General features: G+C 34.6%; 1 protein-coding gene across 1 annotated transcript; it reads right to left on the reverse strand.

Annotated features, from left to right (window-relative positions):
• Window positions 1-352: 352 nt before the first annotated feature.
• Window positions 353-22,923, reverse strand: LOC145163528 (disease resistance protein Roq1-like). Its single transcript, XM_079082364.1, has 6 exons — window positions 22,701-22,923; window positions 8,418-9,129; window positions 6,835-7,933; window positions 6,533-6,745; window positions 3,880-4,647; window positions 353-1,058 (listed from the first exon to the last, which is right to left on the reverse strand). The coding sequence occupies exons 2-6, from the start codon at window positions 9,035-9,037 to the stop codon at window positions 435-437; spliced, it is 3,324 nt and encodes a 1,107-aa protein (XP_078938490.1). The 5' UTR covers window positions 9,038-9,129; window positions 22,701-22,923; the 3' UTR covers window positions 353-434.
• Window positions 22,924-23,163: the final 240 nt, after the last annotated feature.

The raw sequence follows: 23,163 nt of genomic DNA on the forward strand, positions 1-23,163 counted from the left end.
TAATTATTAGCTGAAAAACTAGCTGATACCTGAGGAGCTAGCTGCTAGCTTATAAACTAACCAATAAAAATAACATTTGGTGAAAACTAGCTGATAAGCTAGCTAAAAGATATTAAATGACATAAAAGACCATTTAGGAAAATATGATGTTTATAATTTATTAAGGGTATATTTGATTTTTTTAAAAAAACTCTTGAAAAGCTAGTCCAAGTAGCTTTGTTAAGGTACATTTTAGCTTGTCAAACATGACAACATAAAAAAACTCGAAAAATAAACTAGTTGTGGCGCGCCAAATATAGTCTTAGTTATGTGATTAGGGGAAATTGGAAACGAGGAGGGGGGGATAGATATGGAAATGTCATAATTGGCAACTACGAACATGCCTATAGTCGGGAGATCTATGGGTATATATGGGTTTGCTAGATGTTGTTGCCCTAAGCTCTCCATAAAATTTTGATACAAGACTTTGAATCATGTTTAATCTTAAATGATGGTTCTATAAAATCGCGTTCCTCATCCCAAAATTCTGAAGAATCTGTTGCGACTTTCGGTGTTTGCACCAGATCATCTTTATTTCTCCTAGGAACGAGCTCGGCTGCAAATGAAGTCCAATACGTATCGTGTATGTAAAATGAAATAATATTGTATGATGAATTCAACGGTGTTGTGTGCCGCAATAAACTAAAGGAAACATATCCCACGTGTGTCTTTGGTTCTCCATTATATTCAGGTTCCGGTGCTGTGTTAGACTCCTGCCAAACCTCAAATCCAGAATCTTCTTCATCTACGCCTTTTTGCTTGATGATTATATCAATATGCGGACGTCCGAAATTAGTAACAATGCATATTAAGAACCCACAAAAGTCATTGTACCAATCATCTGGAAGACGCAGTGTAAACGTGTCGCTATCTGGTCGAACAGACACTCCATATGCCTCCTCCGTAACATGTGGAAAACGCATTGTAAATATGTTCCTCGTAAAGAACCTACCCTCAAATCCCTTTGGAATCTGATGTTCAAGTGTGACACTGATAAAGTAATCGTCAATAGCATTTCCCTGCCATGGGAATGACATTAGAAATTTTTTATTTATGGGTATGTGTGTGTGTGTATATATATATATATATATATATATATATATATATATATATATATATATTGTTAGGAACCGGACCGGGTACACGCATCGGAAACACACTATCACACACACACAAACTCACGAAAATAAAGCAAGAAGAACACAAGGATTTTACGTGGTTCGGATTCGGTGCAAATCCTACGTCCACGGGCTGCAACTAGAGAATTTTATTAAAACTCACAAGATTACAATTGGCTTGACACTCTACACTTGATGTTCTCTCAAGTTTTTGCACACCAAATATGCAAAACATACATGCATATATATAGGTGAATGTTTGCCATGTGAAAACAGAAAGAGTTGTAACCAATTTAAAGTCTACCAACTTCAAGTTTGAACATGTTGAATGCACCACTTATTTTCCAACTTTCAGTTTGAATTTGATTCTTTTATTTCACATGCATAGCCACATGTTTTCAACCTTTCATATTTTACCTAACAATCTCCCACTTGAAAGTTTGAACAACATGGTCCGTCTCTGTCATCCAACTCTAGTAATCTTAAAACAACCAAGTCTTCCAAGCCTCCAGTTCCTAAGAACAAGCTAAACTTAGTCCCATTTCTCTAATTGCAGCCGCCCCTCATCTTCAAGTACTAGAAGGGCCAGTTGAAGCTCCCACTAGCTCCAACTCAGTCGTGGCTAATCCCACCACCGACTCATCCTCTGTCTCAACCGGTTTGGACACTCCACCAGATCCAGAGATACACCGAGGACCACTAACACTCTCCAAACTTTGCAAACTTCCAACAAGAGAGAATTTTCCAGTCTTAGTCTTCAAAACCCAACGACTCTTTGTAACTATACCCGGAACACACCCCGTGCTCCCACTGTCACAGAATCCCCTGAATGGTTTAGAATTTCCGACTCGTTCAGCTAACATCCCCTTGGCTCCAGAATTCATGTTTGCAAAATGAACTCTCTTAGCAGTAGATTTAGCGAACCAGATTTTGTTTTGCTTAATCGGGATGGTCATACTTCCCTCAGCAGGTACCTCAACCATATACAATGACCCACGCTTCATACCTTGAGCAATCACCGAATTACCATTGACCACCATCCATTTACCACCACCAAACCTTACTTCCAGTCCTTGTTTATCCAGCTGACCAACAGAAATCAATTTTTTCTTCAGCTCCGGAATAACCCTGACATTCTTCAGGCTCCATGTAGTTCCCAATGAAGTAACTAGATCAATATCTCCTATGCCCGTTACTTGAAGCATCTCGTCATTTGCTAACCGTACCTTTGCAAAATCTCCTTTTTTTTAGATTCATCATCGTTTCCCCGTTGTCCATGGCGTGAAACGAAGCCCCTGAATCCATAACCCAAGAGTCCACAGAACTTTCCATATCGAGTATCAGTGCATCATCCTCAGACACACTCTCAGCACCAGCAATGTTTAATTCTTTCTTTGGACATTGACTCTTAACATGTCCCACCTCTTGGCAGTTCCAGCATTTCACATTCTTCAAAGTTCTAGAAGAACTTTTTCCCCGACTTCCACTGCTCCTGCTATTCCCTCTACCTCTTCCGACATTTAATAAATCAGAAGAAGAAGATGCACCTTGATTCTTGCGTCTGATATCTTCGCCAAGAACCAAATCTCTAACCCCTTCAAAAGTCATACCACTGGTCCCCACGGAACTCGTAACAGCAGTAACTGTTCCGGACCAGCTATCAGGTAGAGAAGCTAGTAGCAGTGATGCTTGAGTCTCGTTATCAAATTTAATTCCCACAGATGATAATCTGGACAGAATTGAATTTAGATTGTTAATGTGAACCGTAACTGAGCCTTCCTCATTCATCCTTGTAGTGAACAACTCCTTCATCAAGAACACCTTGTTAGCCGCCGATGGTTTCTCATACATATTTGATAGAGCCTCCATCATACCACGCGCCGTGGTTTCATTCATGATGTTGAAAGCAACGCTCTTCGTCAATGACAATGTAATAACCGCCTTGGCTTTCTTGTCCTTTGAGTTCCACGCATCTTCAAAAGCTTTTTCCATTTTCTCTGGTTTGTCTCCGAGTACCATGTCCAAGTCTTTCTGACATAGCAATGCTTCTAATTGCATTTTCCACCAGCTAAAATCAGAACCGTTGAACTTTTCGATTACAACCTTGTCTTCAGCCATTACGACAAACAAGATACAAATCAGGTACACTCGTGCGTGATAAAAAAAATGATTGTACCCTCCAAACCTCGCTAATCTGGCTCTGATACCAGTTGTTAGGAACCGGACCGGGTACACGCAGCGGAAACACACTATCACACACACACAAACTCACGAAAATAAAGCAAGAAGAACACAAGGATTTTACGTGGTTCGGATTCGGTGCAAATCCTACGTCCACGGGCTGCAACTAGAGAATTTTATTAAAACTCACAAGATTACAATTGGCTTGACACTCTACACTTGATGTTCTCTCAAGTTTTTGCACACCAAATATGCAAAACATACATGCATATATATAGGTGAATGTTTGCCATGTGAAAACAGAAAGAGTTGTAACCAATTTAAAGTCTACCAACTTCAAGTTTGAACATGTTGAATGCACCACTTATTTTCCAACTTTCAGTTTGAATTTGATTCTTTTATTTCACATGCATAGCCACATGTTTTCAACCTTTCATATTTTACCTAACATATATATATATATATATATATATATATATATATATATATATATATATATATATATATATATATATAAAGATTAAAAATTTAAAAGCTAAACCTTGAGCATGGAGTCTAGTAATATGTAACCATCAAGCGGATCTACTTTGTCACACCTATGAAGCGAGAGTTTCCACAACCATTTGCAGTTTGATATATCTCCAATTCTTTCCAGTGACCCACATAAATCTGCCTGAACAACAGCTACACTTGATGGAAGCTCTGACAATTCTACAAGGCCTTGGCAGTTTGTTACGTTGAAATATTTGAGGCGAGGAAGCCGCAAGAGACCAAAACTCAATCTTGAAAACTCATTTCCTTCTAGATTTAGTTCTTGCAAGTTGGGCAACTCCAAAATATCAGAGCCTATGTCTTCATGTCCTAAATTGCACCAGCTGAGATCCAACTTTCTTAAGCTGAGTTCTTGCATGTTGTGAAAAAACCATTTTTGTACTTGATTCTTGTTGTTGTAAGGTAAAAAAGACTCGTCTAAACAACATTCTTTCCCACTAATATCCAAATGAAGAGGTGTTAAATTTTCTATATTCTGTTGAATCTTTGAGAGGTTAAAAAGTTGGTGGCACGTTGAGAATGAAAGGGTCTCGAGTTTCTTTAGTTGTGTAATGGGTGAAAACATATGAAGCTGGTAACAATGTTCAATTGATACGAAAACAAGCCTTTCCAAGCGTCCAATTGATGGATGAATCTCTTCTAAACAAGAACAATGATAAAGCTTGAATCTTTCAAGATGTGGAAGTCCAGCAAAATCTGGTGTCTTGATTAGGTTATGCAAACTATGAAGTTCCATGATCTTCAAATTTGGCAGCAACTGTTGTATACAAGTGCAAACAAGTAAAAGATGTATCAAGATGATTAGATTTTAAGAAAACTGGCACGGGCACACAGGCAGACACACACACAAATGGGGATGTCTCATTTATACATTATTTTTATATGGGATGATAATATGACAAAAAAAAAACAATTCCTTCCCCCACGACAAATGCAAATCATTTGAAGTGTTTGATTGTTTAATTAAATATCTACATCCAGTAGTACACAAGTCTATTAATAGTGCTCTTTCAAAAAAAAAGTCTATTAATAGTGAGAGCGGTTTTTATTTGTTGATGTGGTCCCTTCAAAAAACCGTCTTATTAAATATCTACAGCATCAAAAAATAAAATAATCGCACAATAAAATAGTTTGTTAGTGCGGTTTCCCAAAATCGCACAATTAAAGCATTTTCTGATGCGGTTTCTTGAAATCGCACCAAAAAATCATGTGGACACCGCCCCAAAAAATAATTACAGTCGCACCAAAAATAATTTGCACTAAAAAACATTGAACCGCAACATTAACCTTTCCTCTAAAAATTTCATTCAAATTTTTCATTTCGCGCTAGATTTCTCCAAATTTCGTTTAAAATTTTACTTTTTTTCAAAATTTTCATTCAGTCTTCCCTCTTTTATACAGCGTTGGAGATTTAGCATCTTCTCATAATTATAGATTTGTCGATTCCATGCTTGAAAATGCATGTGAGGTATGTCCATTATTTATCTTTTTTTCATTAATGGCATTTATTACTACATTTTTCTCTTCTTAACTGTAAACGAATATCCTATTTTAAGTTTTAACGATGTTTCCTTGTTCTGAATCTCTACAGATGTCTCTTCTTCCATGATATATCTCCAAAAAAGGATCTAAAGACTTATGATGTTTGCTTCAGTGACTTTCAACCAATGGACATGGAGCTAGTTTTTGCAGAGTGAGTTTTAATTGTTGAAAAAGAAATTGAAAACAACATTGATGAAATGTGATTTCTAAAGAATAGATTTTTAATTCGTAGAGAAAAAGAAATTGTATAGATTGAAACCACTCTTCTTGAAGAAAAAGAAATTATGATTAAACCTTTGATTGAAAAACACTCACCGAACATACCTAAATACAAGAAAATGAAGCTTCGTAAGTAGCCTGTTGTGCATCAATGGCAAACCTATTCATGGGTGCGGTTTTAACTAGCTATTTTTTGAGGTGGTTTTGGCTATTTTTTGGTGCGATTTTGGCTATTTTTTAAGGAGGTTTTGGTTATTTTTTGGTGCGATCTTGGTTATTTTTTGAGACAGTTTTGAATATTTTTTGGTGCGATTTTGGCTATTTTTTGGTGTGGTTTTGGCTATTTTTTGGTGCAGTTTTAGAATCGCACCATTAAATAAGGGTATTTTTTGATGCGATATTTTTTGGTACGGTTCAATACCCGATCAATTAATCATTTTAACCGCGTCAACAAATGTTTTCTGTACTAGTGGATCACTTGATAAAAACAAAATAAGATTTTGAACCCATGATGATATCAAGGTTTTATAATCGTTTTTAATAAAAAAAAGAAATAGATCGAAACCTCACCTAAATATTAATATAATAGTTGTTTCCAAAAAAATACTGTACTTATGTTGACAAAAAAAATAGGGATTTAGGTGGAGGATGAACTTTACATAAAAACCATGGATTACAATGACTAATCTATCAAAAACATATTAAACATGTTATATTTTGAAAAGTTCATGCATCGTTATCAACACAAAGAACATTTACAGAATAAAGGTTTATGCTTCCAATACTATAGATACTTAAAATTTACTCTAGATTAGTCATGCCAGTAATTCATCATTGACTTTTTTTTTTCAAGTGTTAGTTAGATAAACAAAAAGAATTACCTTACAACCCTCCCACAATTGTTTTTGCAAGCCTCCATGCAATGTCAGACAACAAAGCTCCCGTGATGGAAAGTTATTAAGCATTGGATTTGCAGGGTCACCTCTCCATTTAATATACCGAAGGTTCTTCATGTTTGCAACAATCGGAGGAAGATGTTCTGCACATACTAAATGACTGTGATCAATTTGTATTGCTTCGATCTTGTCAAGTTCCTGTGATAGAGGAACAGAATGATGTCAGAAGTTGCCTTAAGACTACTTCTTTGTACATATATATCATACGAAGTTAGCTTAGCCATTACCGTCCTTGCATCAATAGCACATATTTTTGCAATATTTTTTCCCCACACCCTACTATGTTTTTCAGGATTCTTAGGGTGTTCCGCTCTAACAATGTAGTGTCCCATTTCTTGCACTAGATCATGCATGTCAAACACTCCATCCGAAATGGTTATGAGAGCCTTTTGTATCAAAACCTTTACTCCTATAACAGGGTGAAAACCGCAAGCATCAAGTATCTCCATTGCATCATCTTTCTCCCACGACCTAAAAAAACATGCAATATCAAGGAACAAGTCTTTCTCAACCTTTGTAAGTCCATCAAAGCTAATTTTTAGCTTTCCGACAATGTCATCATTCGGAATCTCTTTCAGTCTAGCTAAAGCACTCATCCACTCATCAATTTCTTTGTCACATAGAAAAGGACCGAGAACTGCAAGTGCTAACCGGAGCCCATCAGCATAAGAAACCACTTCTTTTGAAAGACGCTCATAGTCTTCCTTTGGTCTGTAATCTTGCGGTGAAAGCTTGCGAAAGAGCGTAATAGCCTCATCATCGTTTAACAAGCTAATATTGTGCAGCACATCTACTCTGTGTGCATTTAATAAATGCACATCTCTAGTAGTGATTATTATTCGGCTTCCTTTACCAAACCAATCATGTGACCCAGCTAATGCTTTTAGTTGGTCAAGCTGATCCACATCATCGAGAACAATCAACACCTTTCTATGGCACAACCTATCCGCTATTATGCGTCTTCCTTCCTCAATTCTCCCTATTACTGGCACATGCGTTTGCTTTAAAACACCAGAAAGGATTTTTTCTTGCAATTTCTCCAAACCATACTTGCTTGATTCCTCCCGGATATTTTTAACGAAGCAAGAACCATCAAACTTGTTGATGATTTCATCAAAAACACAAGACGCAAGTGTAGTCTTACCACCACCCCCAACCCCCCATATCCCAATCATGCGCACATCTCCTGACAATATTTGCAACTTTAATTTCAAACCTTGCACGCGAGCCGCTATTCCGATCAGGTTCTCATTTGAACTTGAAGTTACTAGTTGCAACCTCTGTGAAATTGCATCAACAATTTCTTTGACAGCCTTTGATTCATGCCTGAACATCGGATATATAAGGATAATTAACACATGTGATCGTTAATAAAGGTGGTAATCTGTTGCATGCCCTATGAAAAAAAAGATCCCAATCGTCCTTTATATTTCAGATTCAAAGTAGAAGCTGTAAATTTGTTATGACAAGTAGTGTGTAGCAATTTTCTTGGGAGACATCAAATAACTTAAAATAGCAAAAAGTCAAGCAAGATGGATTTGTTGTTGTAGCTTCAAGCAGGGGCTTTAAGTACGGAATTAGAACTATAACTAAATTTGAGCTTATCCCAATCCTAGGACTAAAGATATCTTTTAACTTGCCAAACTGATGAATTGATCTAGTGTGTCAAAGCCTCTTTTATCAAGGTCATCAAGATCATCATGAGTAGTTAAGTTTTTTGTATGAAAAGCTTATAATTTACAAATAAGTATGTGTTGTAGAGCAAACATATCTTAAGCAGTAAAAGTTCATACACAGAGAAAAAAGCTACCCGTTGGCAATCTTCTTGGGTTCCCATCCAGAAATGTTACTTGCATCCACTAGTGCTTTTTTCCAAGAATCAATCTTGGTCATATTCTCCAACTCACGTTTTGCAAAGGCTTCTTGGTATTTTCGGTTCTGTTCACGCGGTGTAGAGAGCCATCCCCAAAGGTCCTCCACAACTGCTTGTCCCCAAGATTTAGCTTTCTTCTTGTTCTCCAATTCGTGCTTAGCAAATGCTTCTCCATATTTTCGTTTTTGTTTTCGTACTTCAGAGGGATCCACACCATAGAATATGGGCATAACGATTTGGCCTTTTGTATCTTTACATTTCATAATACATGCAAGTTCATCTAAGCACCATGAAGAATCTGCATAGTTTTCAGAGAATATAACAACAGCAATCTGAGATTCTTCTATAGCCTTCATAAGGGATGGCCCAATAGCTTCGCCCCGAGGAAGTGTTTCGTCATCATTGTAAGTGTAGATCCCCCATTTTTCAAGAGCTGAGTAGAGATGATCCACAAAAGTCTTGCGGGTATCTTCTCCTCTAAAGCTAAGAAAGACATGGTACTTCCACGATTGAGATGGAATGGCCGGAACAGAAGGAGAAGATGATGAAGATGCCATTGATGTATTGATTTGTTGAGATAAAATATATGTGGTTTGAGAACCTCAATAATAAGAACTTTATACAGAGAGATGTGAGTTTCCAATAAAACCTGTTATCATGTTGGAAAACCATGTCAGAACTCATATCTACAGTAACATGCTACCATGTAGAAAATCTCATAACTAGTCCTTACATTTTGTTTTTCATTTTTTGGTCATAAAAACAACTTTGAAAGTATAATATAATTCACAATTCTAAAGATAGGCATGAATTGACTTAGATAATGTGAGTTAGTTTTTCCACAATCACATACAAACTAATGTTTTACTCTATGTTATGTGGGAAATCAGGCCCTTGTACTCACTTCATTGCAGCAACAAACAACAGGATATAGTAGCACTTTTGTTGCATAAAAAAAAAAGAAGAAGCAAAGAAGTTTTGTGGGACAATTTTCTATGTTATTCCATTCTTCAAATCAATCGATTACAAGGATACTTAAATAACATACTTTCAACTACTTACCCTAAAATGGTTGCACCTACTGCCCACTAAATGTCTAGAGCCAATGTGGCTATTTACTTACTCAAACTCCTAACAGAAGACTAAATTACCCATGAATAAAACATGTGGCTTTGACCTAGTTTGGATTAACACCAACATTCTCCCCCTTAATCCAAATTGTTCCTGCCAAACTTCTTTCTTTCTGTAGGTATCTCTTTCTCAAGCAAACCACCGGTCTCGTTTACCTCCTTCAGTCTTCGGTCTTCTCCTATTGAAATTTCAGTCTTGATAACCCGCCGGTCATGGTTGTCAAGTAGAAAGTAGCAGGCAAGACAATGATAGCAAGTAGAAATTCTCGGGTTTGTAGCAAGTAGCAAACAAGAAACAAAATGCAAGAAGCAACAATGAGATAGCAAGAAGCATGAAGATCGAAAGAGGCAAGAACAACATCAAGAAATGATTTTTTGGGAAGTCAAAGTAGCCGAAAAAGGTTGTTTGGCATGAACCGTGGTGTTCTTCATTACGGGTTCAAATTTGGAATGATGTTGGTGGTGGCAGAAGGTAAGTAAATGGCACAGGATCTGGGACACTCCTATAATTGTGTTACAATTAAAAAAAGGTACTCTTTGTTTCTTATTTTGCTAAACAGTCCAGGTCTATTTGTATTTGTGATAAACTTACAACTATTGGTCAACCGGTTTTCGACATGGACAAGAGTCATTGGTTCTTGTGTGGCTTAGGGCCGACTTTTGAAACCTTTTCTACAGCCCACCAAGCTATCCATCCAATACATCCTTTTCGTGATCTTGTTGCTCAAGCAAAAGATCACGATTTGTTTGTTTCATCACTACATAGTTCTGCTCCCTGTCTTGTTTCCTTCATTGCTCATCATTCTCAACAGTCTTCTCGTGGACGGGGTAGGTCTGGATGATCAAGTTATCGGGGAAACTTTCCCGTTAGGGATGTGGTCGAAGATCACCTCATTGCCAATTATGTTGCCATGATGGTCGTTATGCCACCTCCTACCCAGACTTGGGAAGTAATGCCCAAAAATCTTCCTACTCGGCTGCAAATCTAGCACAAGCATATAATTCCAATTGTAAATTAAATGAATCCACTCTGGATTGGTACGTGGATTCTGGTGCAACAACCCATTTCGCTCCATCCTCATCTACTCTTGATTCATCTGTTCCTTATCATGGCAAGGAGAGGGTTTCTTTTGGAAATGGTAATGGGCTCCCCATCTCTCGTATTGGTACATTATTTGTTCACCCGAATTTGAAATTACAGGATGTTCTCATGGTTCCAAATATCAAAAAGAAACTACTTTTAGCAAGCAATATGACAAATGATTACCAGGTTGACTTCTTATAATCTCAGTTTTATTTTGTTATCCAGGATTCGGTCAACAAAACAATCCTAGGAACAAGAACGCATAAGGATGCACTTTATGTCTTAAACCCAGTTGCTCAAGCTCTAGCTACATCAGTTATTTCTCCTACTAACCATTCATTTGAACTATGACATAAACAACTTGGTCATGTTGCCTTTGATTTTATTTCTATTCTAAACAAACATGAATATTTTCATCTTACTTCTATTTTACCAAGTCTAAACCTTTTTATTCTTGTGAACTTTCAAAGCAACATCACTTGCCTTTTCAATTAAATGGTATAAGATCACTGCATGTTCTTGATATGGTTCATTATGATTTATGGGGACCCACACCCGTTACTTCCGTTGATGGATATCAGTATTATGTCTTGTTTGTTGATGACTATTCGAGATTTTCTTGCGAACTGATCTTTCAAAGTGACAGGGCACCGAGTTTTTAAATAATCGAGTTTGACAATTATTTATTGATAATGGTACTCATCATCAAATTTCGTGTCCATATACTCCACAACAAAATGGACGTGTAGAACGAAAGCACCGACATGTAACTGAAACAGGTCTTGCTATGTTCTTTGGTGCAAGTACACCCACAACTTTTTGGATACATGCCTTCTTTTACACAACTTATGTTATTCATCATCTCCCAAAAAATTTGTTACAAAACAAATCTCCATTTGAAGTTCTTTTTAATTCATTGTCAAATGGCAACAATTTTAAAGCCTTTGGATGTCGGGTGTTTCCTTATTTATGAATCTATGCGGTGCACAAAATCGCACCACACAACATTGAATGTGTTTTTATTGGCTATTGCACACAGTATAAAGGATACGAATGCTTAGATCCCAACACTTCTCGTTCTTCATAACTCGATATGCAAATTTCAATGAGACCTCATTTCCGTTTCCAAGCATGACTCACACTGATCTTCTCACTTTATTTTTAAGCTCCTATTTAGATAAATTACCTCCTCCTCCATATGACAATACATAACCTATGCCCACAAGTGTAACACCATCCATCTCACCTCAACCTCCCATGCCATGCGCCTGTTGTTTGCCTGATATTCCTTCGCTAGCGACACCTCCTATAGTTGCATCTACTACACATCGCTTTTTATTTTTTATCGTGGATCATGTCTTCCATATTTGCTTGTGTACATTAATGACATCATCCGAACTAGAAATCATGAGCCATCCATTGCTCGTTTCATCACTTTTTTAAAAAACTGAATTATATATTAAAGATTTAGGCAAATTAAATTAATTCCTTGGTCTTGAAGCTTCTTATACTTCACATGGCTTGTTTCTCAGCCAAAGTAAGTATGCTCATGATATTCTAAGTCAGGCCGGTCATCTTGATTCAAAACCTGTTGGGACACCTCTTGCCACTAACGATGTCTTTACCACCAGTGGCAATCCCTTTCATGATTCTACCTTATACCGATCTTTTGTTGGAGCTCTTCAATATTTGACTATAACAAGGCCATATATATATCCTACGTTGTTATCAAGCAACTCAATTTCTCCATTCTCCAACAGATCAACACTTCACATTGGTAAAAAGGATTATGAGATACGTCAAAGGTAATCTTACTCATGGTCTCAAATTTTCGTGTCCTATGAAATCCATGCTCATTCTACTTAGATGCTGATTGTGCCCAATGTATTGAAATTTAACGTTCCACCTAGGTTACTTGATCTTTTTTGGTGGTAATCTAGTGTCTTGGAGTGCAAAAAAGAGCCAACAGTTTCCCGATCTAGTTGTGAATCAGAATACCGGGCAATGGTCAACACCGCAGCATAACTAATATGGATTTCTCATTTATTGCGTGACTTAAATGCATTACCGTCTGAATGTCCCACTTTACTGTGTGATAATTTAAGTGTCCTTTTCCTTAGCCAAAATCTTGTAGCACATCGACGAGCTAAGCATATTGATATTGATCACCATTTTGTTTGTGAACTCATGTTGTCCGGTAAATTGCACACAAAGTTTGTTCCTACCAAGTTTTTGGTGGCCGACATTTTCATGAAACCTTTACCAAGGCCGCTCTTTGAGAAGTTCGGTGACCGGTTACGACTTCCTCCACCACTAGTGTGCTTGAGGGAGCGTATTGGAGATAAATAACATCCATAATTAGTTTTATTTGATTAAAAAAATTAGTTATATTTTACTTTGTATAACTACTATAATTGTGTTGTAATCTTGTATATATACTCCTAATAATTATCAATAATATTACAGTGAAAATCGATCCAACTCTAATAAAAAATAATAATACTTCCCATAGGGTTTGTTTGCTATGATGGATGGAATTTCGAAGGAATAGAATCAACGGAGTAAAAGAATAAGTCATTATATTTCATTATTATGTTAGGTTGGCTCCAAAAAATGGAAAGAGTTATTCAAACATGTTTTTTCTTATCTATCAAAAAAAATTCTAAATAAAATCAAATTAAACAATTAAAATATGATATTTTATTTGATTAACTAAAAGTATATTGTTAGATAAAAGTTTCTAATATAACATGTTATCATGTTGGAAAACCATGTCGGAACTCATAACTACAGTAGCAGGTAAAAAAATCTCATAATTAGTCCTTACATTTTCTTTTTCATTTTTTGGTCATAAAAAACAACTTTGAAATCATAATATAATTCACAATTCTAAAGATAGGCATGAATTGACTTAGATAATGTGAGTTAGTTTTTCCACGATCACATACAAACTAATGTTTTACTCTCTCAAAAGCAAGCAGCTGGTTACTTGGTTGACTTCTTATTTTCTCGATCTTATTTTGTTATCAAGGATTTAGTCAACAAAACAATCCTAGAAATTGGAACGCATAAGGATAGTCTTTATGTTATAACCCAGTTGCTCAAGCTCTGGATGCATTAGTTATTTCTCCTACTAAAGCTTCATTGAAACTATAGCATAAGCGACTTGGTCATGTTGCCTTTGATTTTATTTCTCTTCTAAACAAACATAGATATTTGCATCTTACTTTTATTTTACCAAGTCTAAACCTTTCTTCTTTTGTGAACTTTCAAAACAACATCACTTGCCTTTTCAATTGAATGATAAAAGATCATTGCATGTTCTTGATATGGTTCATTGTGATTTATGGGGACTCACTCCCGTTACTTTCATTGATGGATATCGTTATTATACCTTGTTTGTTGATGACTATTCAAGATTTTCTTGGTTTTATCCTCTCAAAACAAAGTCCGGTGTTTTTGAGGTATTAGTAAACTTTTTAAAGTTTACCTAAACACAATTTTCTTGCAAACTGAAAGTCTTTCAAAGTGACGGGGGCACCAAATTTTTAAATAATCGAGTTTAACAATTATTTCATGATAATGGTACTCATCATCAAATGTCGTGTCCATATATTTCACAACAAAATGAACATGTAGAACGAAAAGCATCGATATCTAACTAAACAGCTCTTGCTATGTTCTTTGGTGCAAGTACACCCACAACTTTTGGGTAGATGCCTTCTCTTCCACAACTTATGTTATTAATCGTCACCCAATAAAGTTGTTACAAAACAAATCTCCATTTGAAGTTCTTTTTAATTCGGTTCCAACTGGTAACAATTTTAAAGGCTTTGGATGTCCTTTATTTCCTTATTTACAACTCTATGTGGTGCCCAAAATCGCACCATGCAACATTGAATGTGTTTTTATTAGCTATTGCACACAGTATAAAGGATACAAAATGCTTAGATCCCAACACTTCTTGTTCTTCCTAACTTGACATGCGAAATTCGATGAGACCACATTTCCATTTCCAAGCACAATGACTCCTACTGATCTTCTCACTTTATTTTTAAGCTCCTATTCAGATGAATTACATCATCCTCCACATGAAAATACATAACCTGTACCCACAAGTGTAACAACATCCATCTCACCTCAACCTCCCATGCCATGTACTTCTTGTTTGCACGATAGTACTTCGCTAGCGACACATCCTGTAGTTGCATCTACTTCACCCATAAATACTCCACCTACTTTGCCTTTCCCACCAACCCTCCCCTTCCTCATTGCCACTTGTTATCCAAAATGTTCCTTAGCCACCACATGATCTTTTACCAACTCAAATGCACCTAGTGACTGCTAGGAGTAAAATGAGCATTGTCAAACCTCGTCATCTTTTTTTACTCCTTTCCATTTCTCAAACCAACTTGTATGTTGCTTTGTTCGCTGCCAAGGAGCCCAAGGGTATCGGCTGTCAAACACGACCATTGGTGTCATGCCATGACTGAATAAATTCAGGCCCTTCATCATACGAATACATGGACTCTTGTTCCACGTCCATCTAATACAAATGTGGTAGGGTCCAAGTGGGTATTTCAATAAAAATATCATGTCAATGGAACTATTGATCGGCATAAACCACAACTTGTTGCACAAAGCTTTACACAAATTTCGGGTTTTGATTTCTCTCATACCTCCAGCCCTGTGGCTAAATCCACAACAATTCATATTGTTTTTTCTCTAGCCGTAACAAATCGATGGCATCTACATCAACTTGATGTTAAGAATACTTTTATCAATGGCCATCTTCGTGAAACCGTATACATGGAACAACCTCCACGGTATGTCGATCATCATCATCCATACCACGTGTGTCGTCTAAACAAGGCTCATTATGGTCTTTGCCAAGCTCCACGAGCTTGGTTTCAATGGCTAAATTCGTTTTTGGTCAACCAAGGTTTCAAATGTAGTCAAATTGATACATTGCTTTTTATTTTTATTTGTTGATCGTGTCTTCTATATTTACTTGTGTACATTAATGAGATCATCCTAACCGAAAACCATGAGCCATCCATTGCTCGTTTCATCACTTGTTTAAAAAACTGAATTTTGTATTAAAGATTTAGGCAAATTAAACCACTTCCTTGGTCTTGAAGTTCCTTATACTTCTGATGGCTTGTTTTTCAGCCAAAGTAAGTATGCTCATGATATTCTAAGTTGGGCCGATCTTCTTGATTCAAAACCTATTGGGACACCTCTTGCCATTAACGATGTCATTACCACCAGTAGCACTTCCTTTCACGATTTTACCTTATACGGATCTTTTGTTGGAGCTCTTCAATATTTGACTATAACAAGGCCATATATATCATACATTGTTAATCAAGCAAGTCAATTTCTCCATTCTCCAACATATCAACACTTCACATTGGTAAAAAGGAATATGAGATATGTCAAAGGTACTCTTACTCATGGTCTCAAATTCTCATGTCTTATGAAATCCATGTTCATTGGCTACTCAGATGTCGATTGGGCCCCCTGTATTGAAACTTGATGTTCCACCTATGGTTACTCGTTCTTTTTCGTTGGTAATCTAGTGTCTTGGAGTGAAAAAGCAACCAACATTTCCCGATCTAGTTGTGAATCAGAATAATGCAATGGCCAACACCGCTGCATAACTAATACGGATTTCTCATTTATTGCGCGACTGAAATGCATTATCGTCTGAATATCCCACTTTACTTGTATAACTACTATAATTGTGTTGTAACCTTGTATATATACTCGTGATAATGATCAATAATATCACAGTAAAAGTCGAACCAATTCTAATAAAAAGTAATAATACTTCCCGGAGGGTTTGCTTGCTATGATGGATGGAATCTCGAAGGAATGGAATCAACGAGGTAATAGAATATATCATTAGATTTCATTGTCATGTTAGGTTGGCTCCAAAAAATGGAAAGATTTATTCAAACATGTTTTTTGTTGTCTATCAAATAAAATTCTAAATAAATTTAAATTGATCAATTAAAATATGCTATTTTATTTGATTAAATAAAAGTATATCGTTAAATAAAAGTTTCCAATAAAACCTATTATCATGTTGGAAAATCATTTCACAACTCATAACTACAGTAACATACTACCATGTAGAAAATCTCATAACTAGTCCTTACATTTTCTTTTTCATTTTTTGGTCATAAAAACAACTTTGAAAGCATAATATAATTCACAATTCTAAAGATAGGCATGAGTTGACTTAGGTAATGTGAGTTAGTTTTTCCACAATCACATACAAACTAACATTTTACTCTACATTCTACACAGGGCCGACCCATGGGCCTACCCATGGGCCTACCCATGGGCCTGGGCAAGTTGGGCGATCGCCCCAGGCCCCCAAATACCATAGGCCCCTATTTTAGATGTCTTATATTAATTGTATAGTATTAGCCCATTAGGTTTAAGCTTCTTGGACTCTGATTATTGAAACCCAGTACAACAGTTGTCTCTTATCAGTGCCAACCAAAAGTCCAAAAAGAAAGCGGGAGGAATGGGGAACGACCGGCGCGTGCTGAGAGCGAGAGATGCCGACTTCCAAGGCGCAATTAATCTTCAACGATCGGCTATGGAATCGAAATGTTTTCTCCGGATTCTAAGTTAAGCAACGGTCTCAATAATCAGCTTCTTCTATTTCTTCTTCGATTTCAATTGAATCGATCTCTTCTTACTTCCCCAATTCTCCCTTTTCTAATTTCCGATTTGGCGATACTACATCTTCTCCTTCGCTTCTTTCTCAGTATTCACGATTTCTACCGATCATTGGCCTTCTATTTTCGATTTTCAAGTTTAATTTGTGACAGACCTGTGTCCACTGAGTCGTCACAGACGAAGAGTAGAAGACACGATCACAGAATTTTTATCACTGCAATATCCGTATGAAAGACACGATCAATTGCCTAATTTCAGAATTTTATTTTTAAGTTCTAATTTCTAGCATTCAATTTCTTATTTATCTGTGATTTTCTAATTTTTTATGAATCTAATATTCATAATTTTATGCTATGTAGAATCTGAGGACTGAATCCAGGAATATAACCTTCAGATTGTGTGATTGTGAATCCTTTTAACGGTTTAACTCAAAAACTCTGACTCTGTAAGTATCCTTCTCGGTTTGTTTTAGTCTTTTAGAGATAATTTATTATTCAATTGCCTAATTTCAGTTGTTTAATGTTAATATTTTTAATCTGATTTCTTTTTTTTTTTTAACTTTAGAATTTTCTGTAACAACATCAGCAGCTTACTAGTTGCTTAGAGGTTATTTAAAAGCTCACAGCATCAGCAGACAGCAGTTTACCAATTACCATCAAAGCATCACTGGCAGTCAACAGTACGTACAAAGAACAAGAACTCTAATCTTTTGTTATTTGTTATATGTGTGCTTGTTGTTTGTTTTCCTGATTGCCTCTTATCACTATATTGAATATGCATCCTAGAAAGTATATGTCTGGAAGTGAAAAACGAAAGAAAAAACAAAAAATTGAACAAGATAATGAAACTCAAAAAGGGTCTATGCACAAGTTTTAAAAAAAAAAATAGTTCTGCTGATGTACAAGTAAATGAACAAGATAATCTCACACATGAAACTGTTTTTAATGAGCAAGATAATGTCTTGAATGAAAATGTTTCTCAAGAAAAAGTTTCAAATGAAAATGTTGATTTTGATGATGAAAAGATTAATAATGAAGATGTTAATGTCAATAATGAAAATGTTAACATTTCAAATGAGAATGAGAATGAAAATATCATGAATGATAACAATGAACAATTTATTCCACCTTTAGATATATATGATCCTAGTAATTCGGATAATCTTGATAATAACTTAAGAGATATTTTGATTGAAAAAGGGCCAATAAGAGAATCAAATTTTGTGTATCCTAAAGATAATCTATCTAGACATTTTTCTTATGCTTCTTATACTAGAAAGTTAAGTAATGGTGAGACGAGTGATCGAAAATGGTTAATTTACTCAAAAAAAGTTGATAAAGTGTTTTGTTTTTGTTGTAAATTGTTTAAACCTAATAATTATGTTAATAAAATTTCTTTAGCAAATGATGGATTTAATGATTGGAAACATCTATTTGATAGACTTAAAGAACATGAAAATAGTTCCCAACATCTTTTTTGTATGGATTCTTGGGATGAACTAATAGCAAGATTTGATAAGAATAAAACAATTGATAAAGATTTACAAAATAAAGTTTTAACTGAAAAAGAATGTTGGAGGCAAGTTTTAAAAAGAATAATTGTTGTCATTAAATATTTGGCAAAATATAATTTGGCTTTTTGAGGTTGTAACGAAAAACTTTTTCAAGAATCTAATGGTAATTTTTTGGGAGCAATTCAAATGATGGCAGAATTTGATGTTATAATGCAAGAACATGTTAGACACATAGAAAATCATCAAACTCATCTTCATTATTTAGGACACAAAACTCAAAATGAAATAATTTCTATTTTAGCTAATAATGTTAGAAATTCTATAATTAATATTATAAAAGAATCAAAATATTTTTCTGTTATTCTTGATTGCACCCCCGATGTTAGCCATCAAGAACAAATGACTCTTGTTATTCGATGTGTGAACATGTCTAATAATAAAATAAAAGTTGAAGAATTTTTTTTAGAATTTTTAAAGGTAGAAAATACATCGGGTTTAGGACTTTTTAATGAGTTATTAAATGCAATTAAATCTTATGGTCTTAATATTGATGATGTAAGAGGACAAGGTTATGATAATGGTTCTAACATGAAAGGAAAACACCAAGGTGTTCAAAAACGATTACTTGAAATTAATCCAAAAGCATTGTTTATGCCATGTGCTTGTCATAGTCTTAACCTCACGGTTAGTGATATGGCTCATTCTTGTGCCAAAGCGATTTCTTTTTTTGGAGTTTTGCAATGCATTTTTGTATTATTTTCAAGTTCAACCAAAAGATGGTCAATATTACTTGATAAAGTCCCTAACTTAACTGTAAAATCTTTATCTAATACACGTTGGGAGAGTAGAATAAAAAGTGTCAAATCCATTAGGTTTTAAGCTCCTTATATAAGGGATGCCTTGATAGAATTAAGTTCATCATGTGATGATGCAAAGTCTAAAAGTGAAGCTGAAAGTTTAGTTAATGCTATTGAAAGTTATGATTTTTTACTTGGTATGGTAATTTGGTATGATATTTTATTTGCTATAAATAAAGTTAGTAAAAAAATGCAAACCAAAACTATGTGTATTGATGCTACAATTGATCTATTAAAAAATATGATAACATTTTTTAAAAATTATAGAAATGAAGGTTATGCCATTAGTATTGATAATGCTAAGGCCATTGCATCGGATATGGAAGTTGAACCTATATTCCCAAAAAAACGCCAAATTACTAGAAAAAAACAATTTGATGAAATTAATTGTGAAGATGAATCACTATCACCCGAAGAATCATTTAGAATCGAGTATTTTATATATATTGTTGATGTGGCAATTGCATCATTAGAGAGTAGATTTGAGCAATTAACAAACTTTGAAAACATTTTTGGATTTTTATATGATTCAAAAAGGTTAAAGTCATTGGATGATATTGAACTTAAAAAAAGTTGTCTTGTTTTTGTAAATAAGTTTACTCATAATAACTTATGTGATGTGGATTTAAATGAATTTTTGACAGAACTTAAAGTATTACAAAAAACTTTGCCAAATGTTGTTATGTCATCGGTTGAAATTTTAGAGTTTGTCAAAGGTAAAGATTGTTATCCAAATGTTTGTATTGCATATAGAATCTTATTAATCATACCAGTTACTGTAGCATCAGCAGAAAGAAATTTTTCAAAACTAAAATTATTAAAAAAATTATTTGAGATCATCAATGTCACAAAAAAGATTAAATGGTTTGGCTATGTTATGCATTGAAAAAGATTTGTTGGATAATATTGAACTTGATTCTATAATTGATGACTTTGCATCTAAAAAAGCTCGTAAATGTAAATTTCTTTAGTTTTTCTTTGATATGTTTATGTATTATGGTTTAGAGCATGTTTTGGCTTTTTTATTTTATTGTTTTGTATTAATAGTTGCTAGGTTGTTTGGCTTACGGGGCTTGTCCCAACGTCTTTTTTTCCATAGGTGGGGGAGTCCACAGCCTTCAATTGTATTATTTTTTTTAATTAATAAATTTTTTGGAGGTGCCGCCCTCTTTTTTTTATAAAAAAAACATTATGGGGGCCCCAATTTTTTTTTGGCCCTGGGCCCCAAATTGTCTAAGACCGGCCCTCGTTCTACATTGAGATTTTTCATAAAAGACGTGGCGAAAACTTCCACATCAAAACCGAACTAAAGCTAAGTCCCTTTCCAAACTCTTACTTCGCAAGCTAATACTTCAATTTCCAAAGCATTTGTTTCACCACTTAGTGAAAATAATTAAAAAGTAATAATACTTCCCATAGGGTTTGTTTGCAATGATGTATGGAATCTCAAAGGAATGGAATCATCGAGCTAATAGAATAGATCATTACATTTCATTGTCATATTACGTTGGCTCCAAAAAATAAGAGTTATTCAATTAAAATATGTTTTTTTTATTTGATTAAATAAAAGTATATACCATTAAATAAATAATATATAAGTAAGCTTGAGGTTGTCTGTCATTAAAAAGAGCATATTTTGTTTCGTTTAAAATGTATACTACAGTAAAAAAAGTTATATATCTATTACAAAAATGTTTACAAGCTAAAGAATTCTATCAAATCATATATATATATATATATATATATATATATATATATATATATATATATATATATATATATATATATATATATATAGGGGCGGAGCTACTATGTAGCCCGGGGTGTCCCGGGCTACCCCTCCAATTTTCCCGTCAAATGTAAATTTCGTGTTTTTTTTCGAAAATCCGTCACAAATCCATTAGAAATCCGTCACAAATCCGTCACTAATCCGTCAGCAATCCATCACAAAGTCTGATAATTTTAAAATTAGTATAAATTCACCGGTTTAGCGACGATTTTGTAATGGAAACTTCCTTTGGAAACAATTTTTTTTCTAGTAGTTCAATCCCAAAAGAATTTGTGCTACCCCTAATTTTTCTTTTTGGATCCGTCACTATATATATATATATATATATATATATATATATATATATATATATATATATATTGAATTAAAGTTTTCAATTGAATAAAAAAATTAGTATAATTAAATATTTTATGAATAAAAGTAATGTATAATTATGACATATCATTTCATTCCCTGAAGGAATTAATATATATATATATATATATATATATATATATATATATATATATATATATATATATAACACCCTGGTTTCCTTACGTAAGATCATCATGCGAGTAGAAGGAATTGCATTCGGTGAGAAATGCTACTTTCCAATCCTTTGTGACAAACAAAAATGATTCTTTTATTCCACCGTAATGCTCCATTCCATTGGATCTCCAGTTAATGCATACCAAACATGATATCACCTTATATATTTACTCGAGTTTTGGAGTTTGAACATTTAGTCACCACACTTCTTACATTGTACATTCTCACCCCGAAATTTATTTCATCAGTTATGCTATCTGTCAAATAACTTATACCCCCGAAATTTCATCAATTATTAACTTGCATCGTATTTAAATATCAGCATATCAAAATTCCCAGGCATTACAATTCGCCCCCCTGATAGATTTTCTTTTCGTATACACAACACGTACACACCATTAGACCCATTTTTCTCAAAAGTACATTCGTTATATAACATACAAAAACAGCATATTAACTTCACAAATTTGACTATATTAGGTCAAAATACGTTTCTCACTATCCAGACACTTTTTAAACTTTGATAAATTTAGTCAATAACTTATATAAAACTTCATTAACACTTTCACTTCTTTCATGATAACTTATAATTCATCAGTTTATCAGTTTGAAGAACGTACCTCAGATTCCCAGCAACACCAATCTTTAGTGACACCCTTTTATGATGGACAAGAAAGGGCAGGAGAGGAAGAAGAAGATGATGATGATGCCATTGATGCGTTAATTTGTTGTGACAGAATGTATGAGCGCCAAAATGAAATTAACATTATATACAGAGAAAGAGAGAGATAATTTCCAAGAAATTTATTATCACTTGATATTTTCTATAAAGAGAGCTGTATTGACTTTTGACATTGAAAGTGTTAAGATAGGATATATGTGGTCTGAGCAACTCCTTGGGACTTTCCAAGAAATTTCCAATTAACAAAAACTGAATAAATATTTTATAACTTGAATTTTTCAATATCACTTGAGTTGTTTTCTAATAGAAAGGTAAACCTCAAAACCAAAATAAGAACGAGAAATAGATCACTGGAATATACAAGGCCATGGGGTATGGGCCACTTTTTTACACATAGATGG

This window comes from Lactuca virosa, chromosome 1 (assembly GCF_052849685.1).
Source record: "Lactuca virosa cultivar CGN04683 chromosome 1, Lactuca_virosa_CGN04683_v6, whole genome shotgun sequence".
Lineage (NCBI taxonomy): Eukaryota > Viridiplantae > Streptophyta > Magnoliopsida > Asterales > Asteraceae > Lactuca > Lactuca virosa.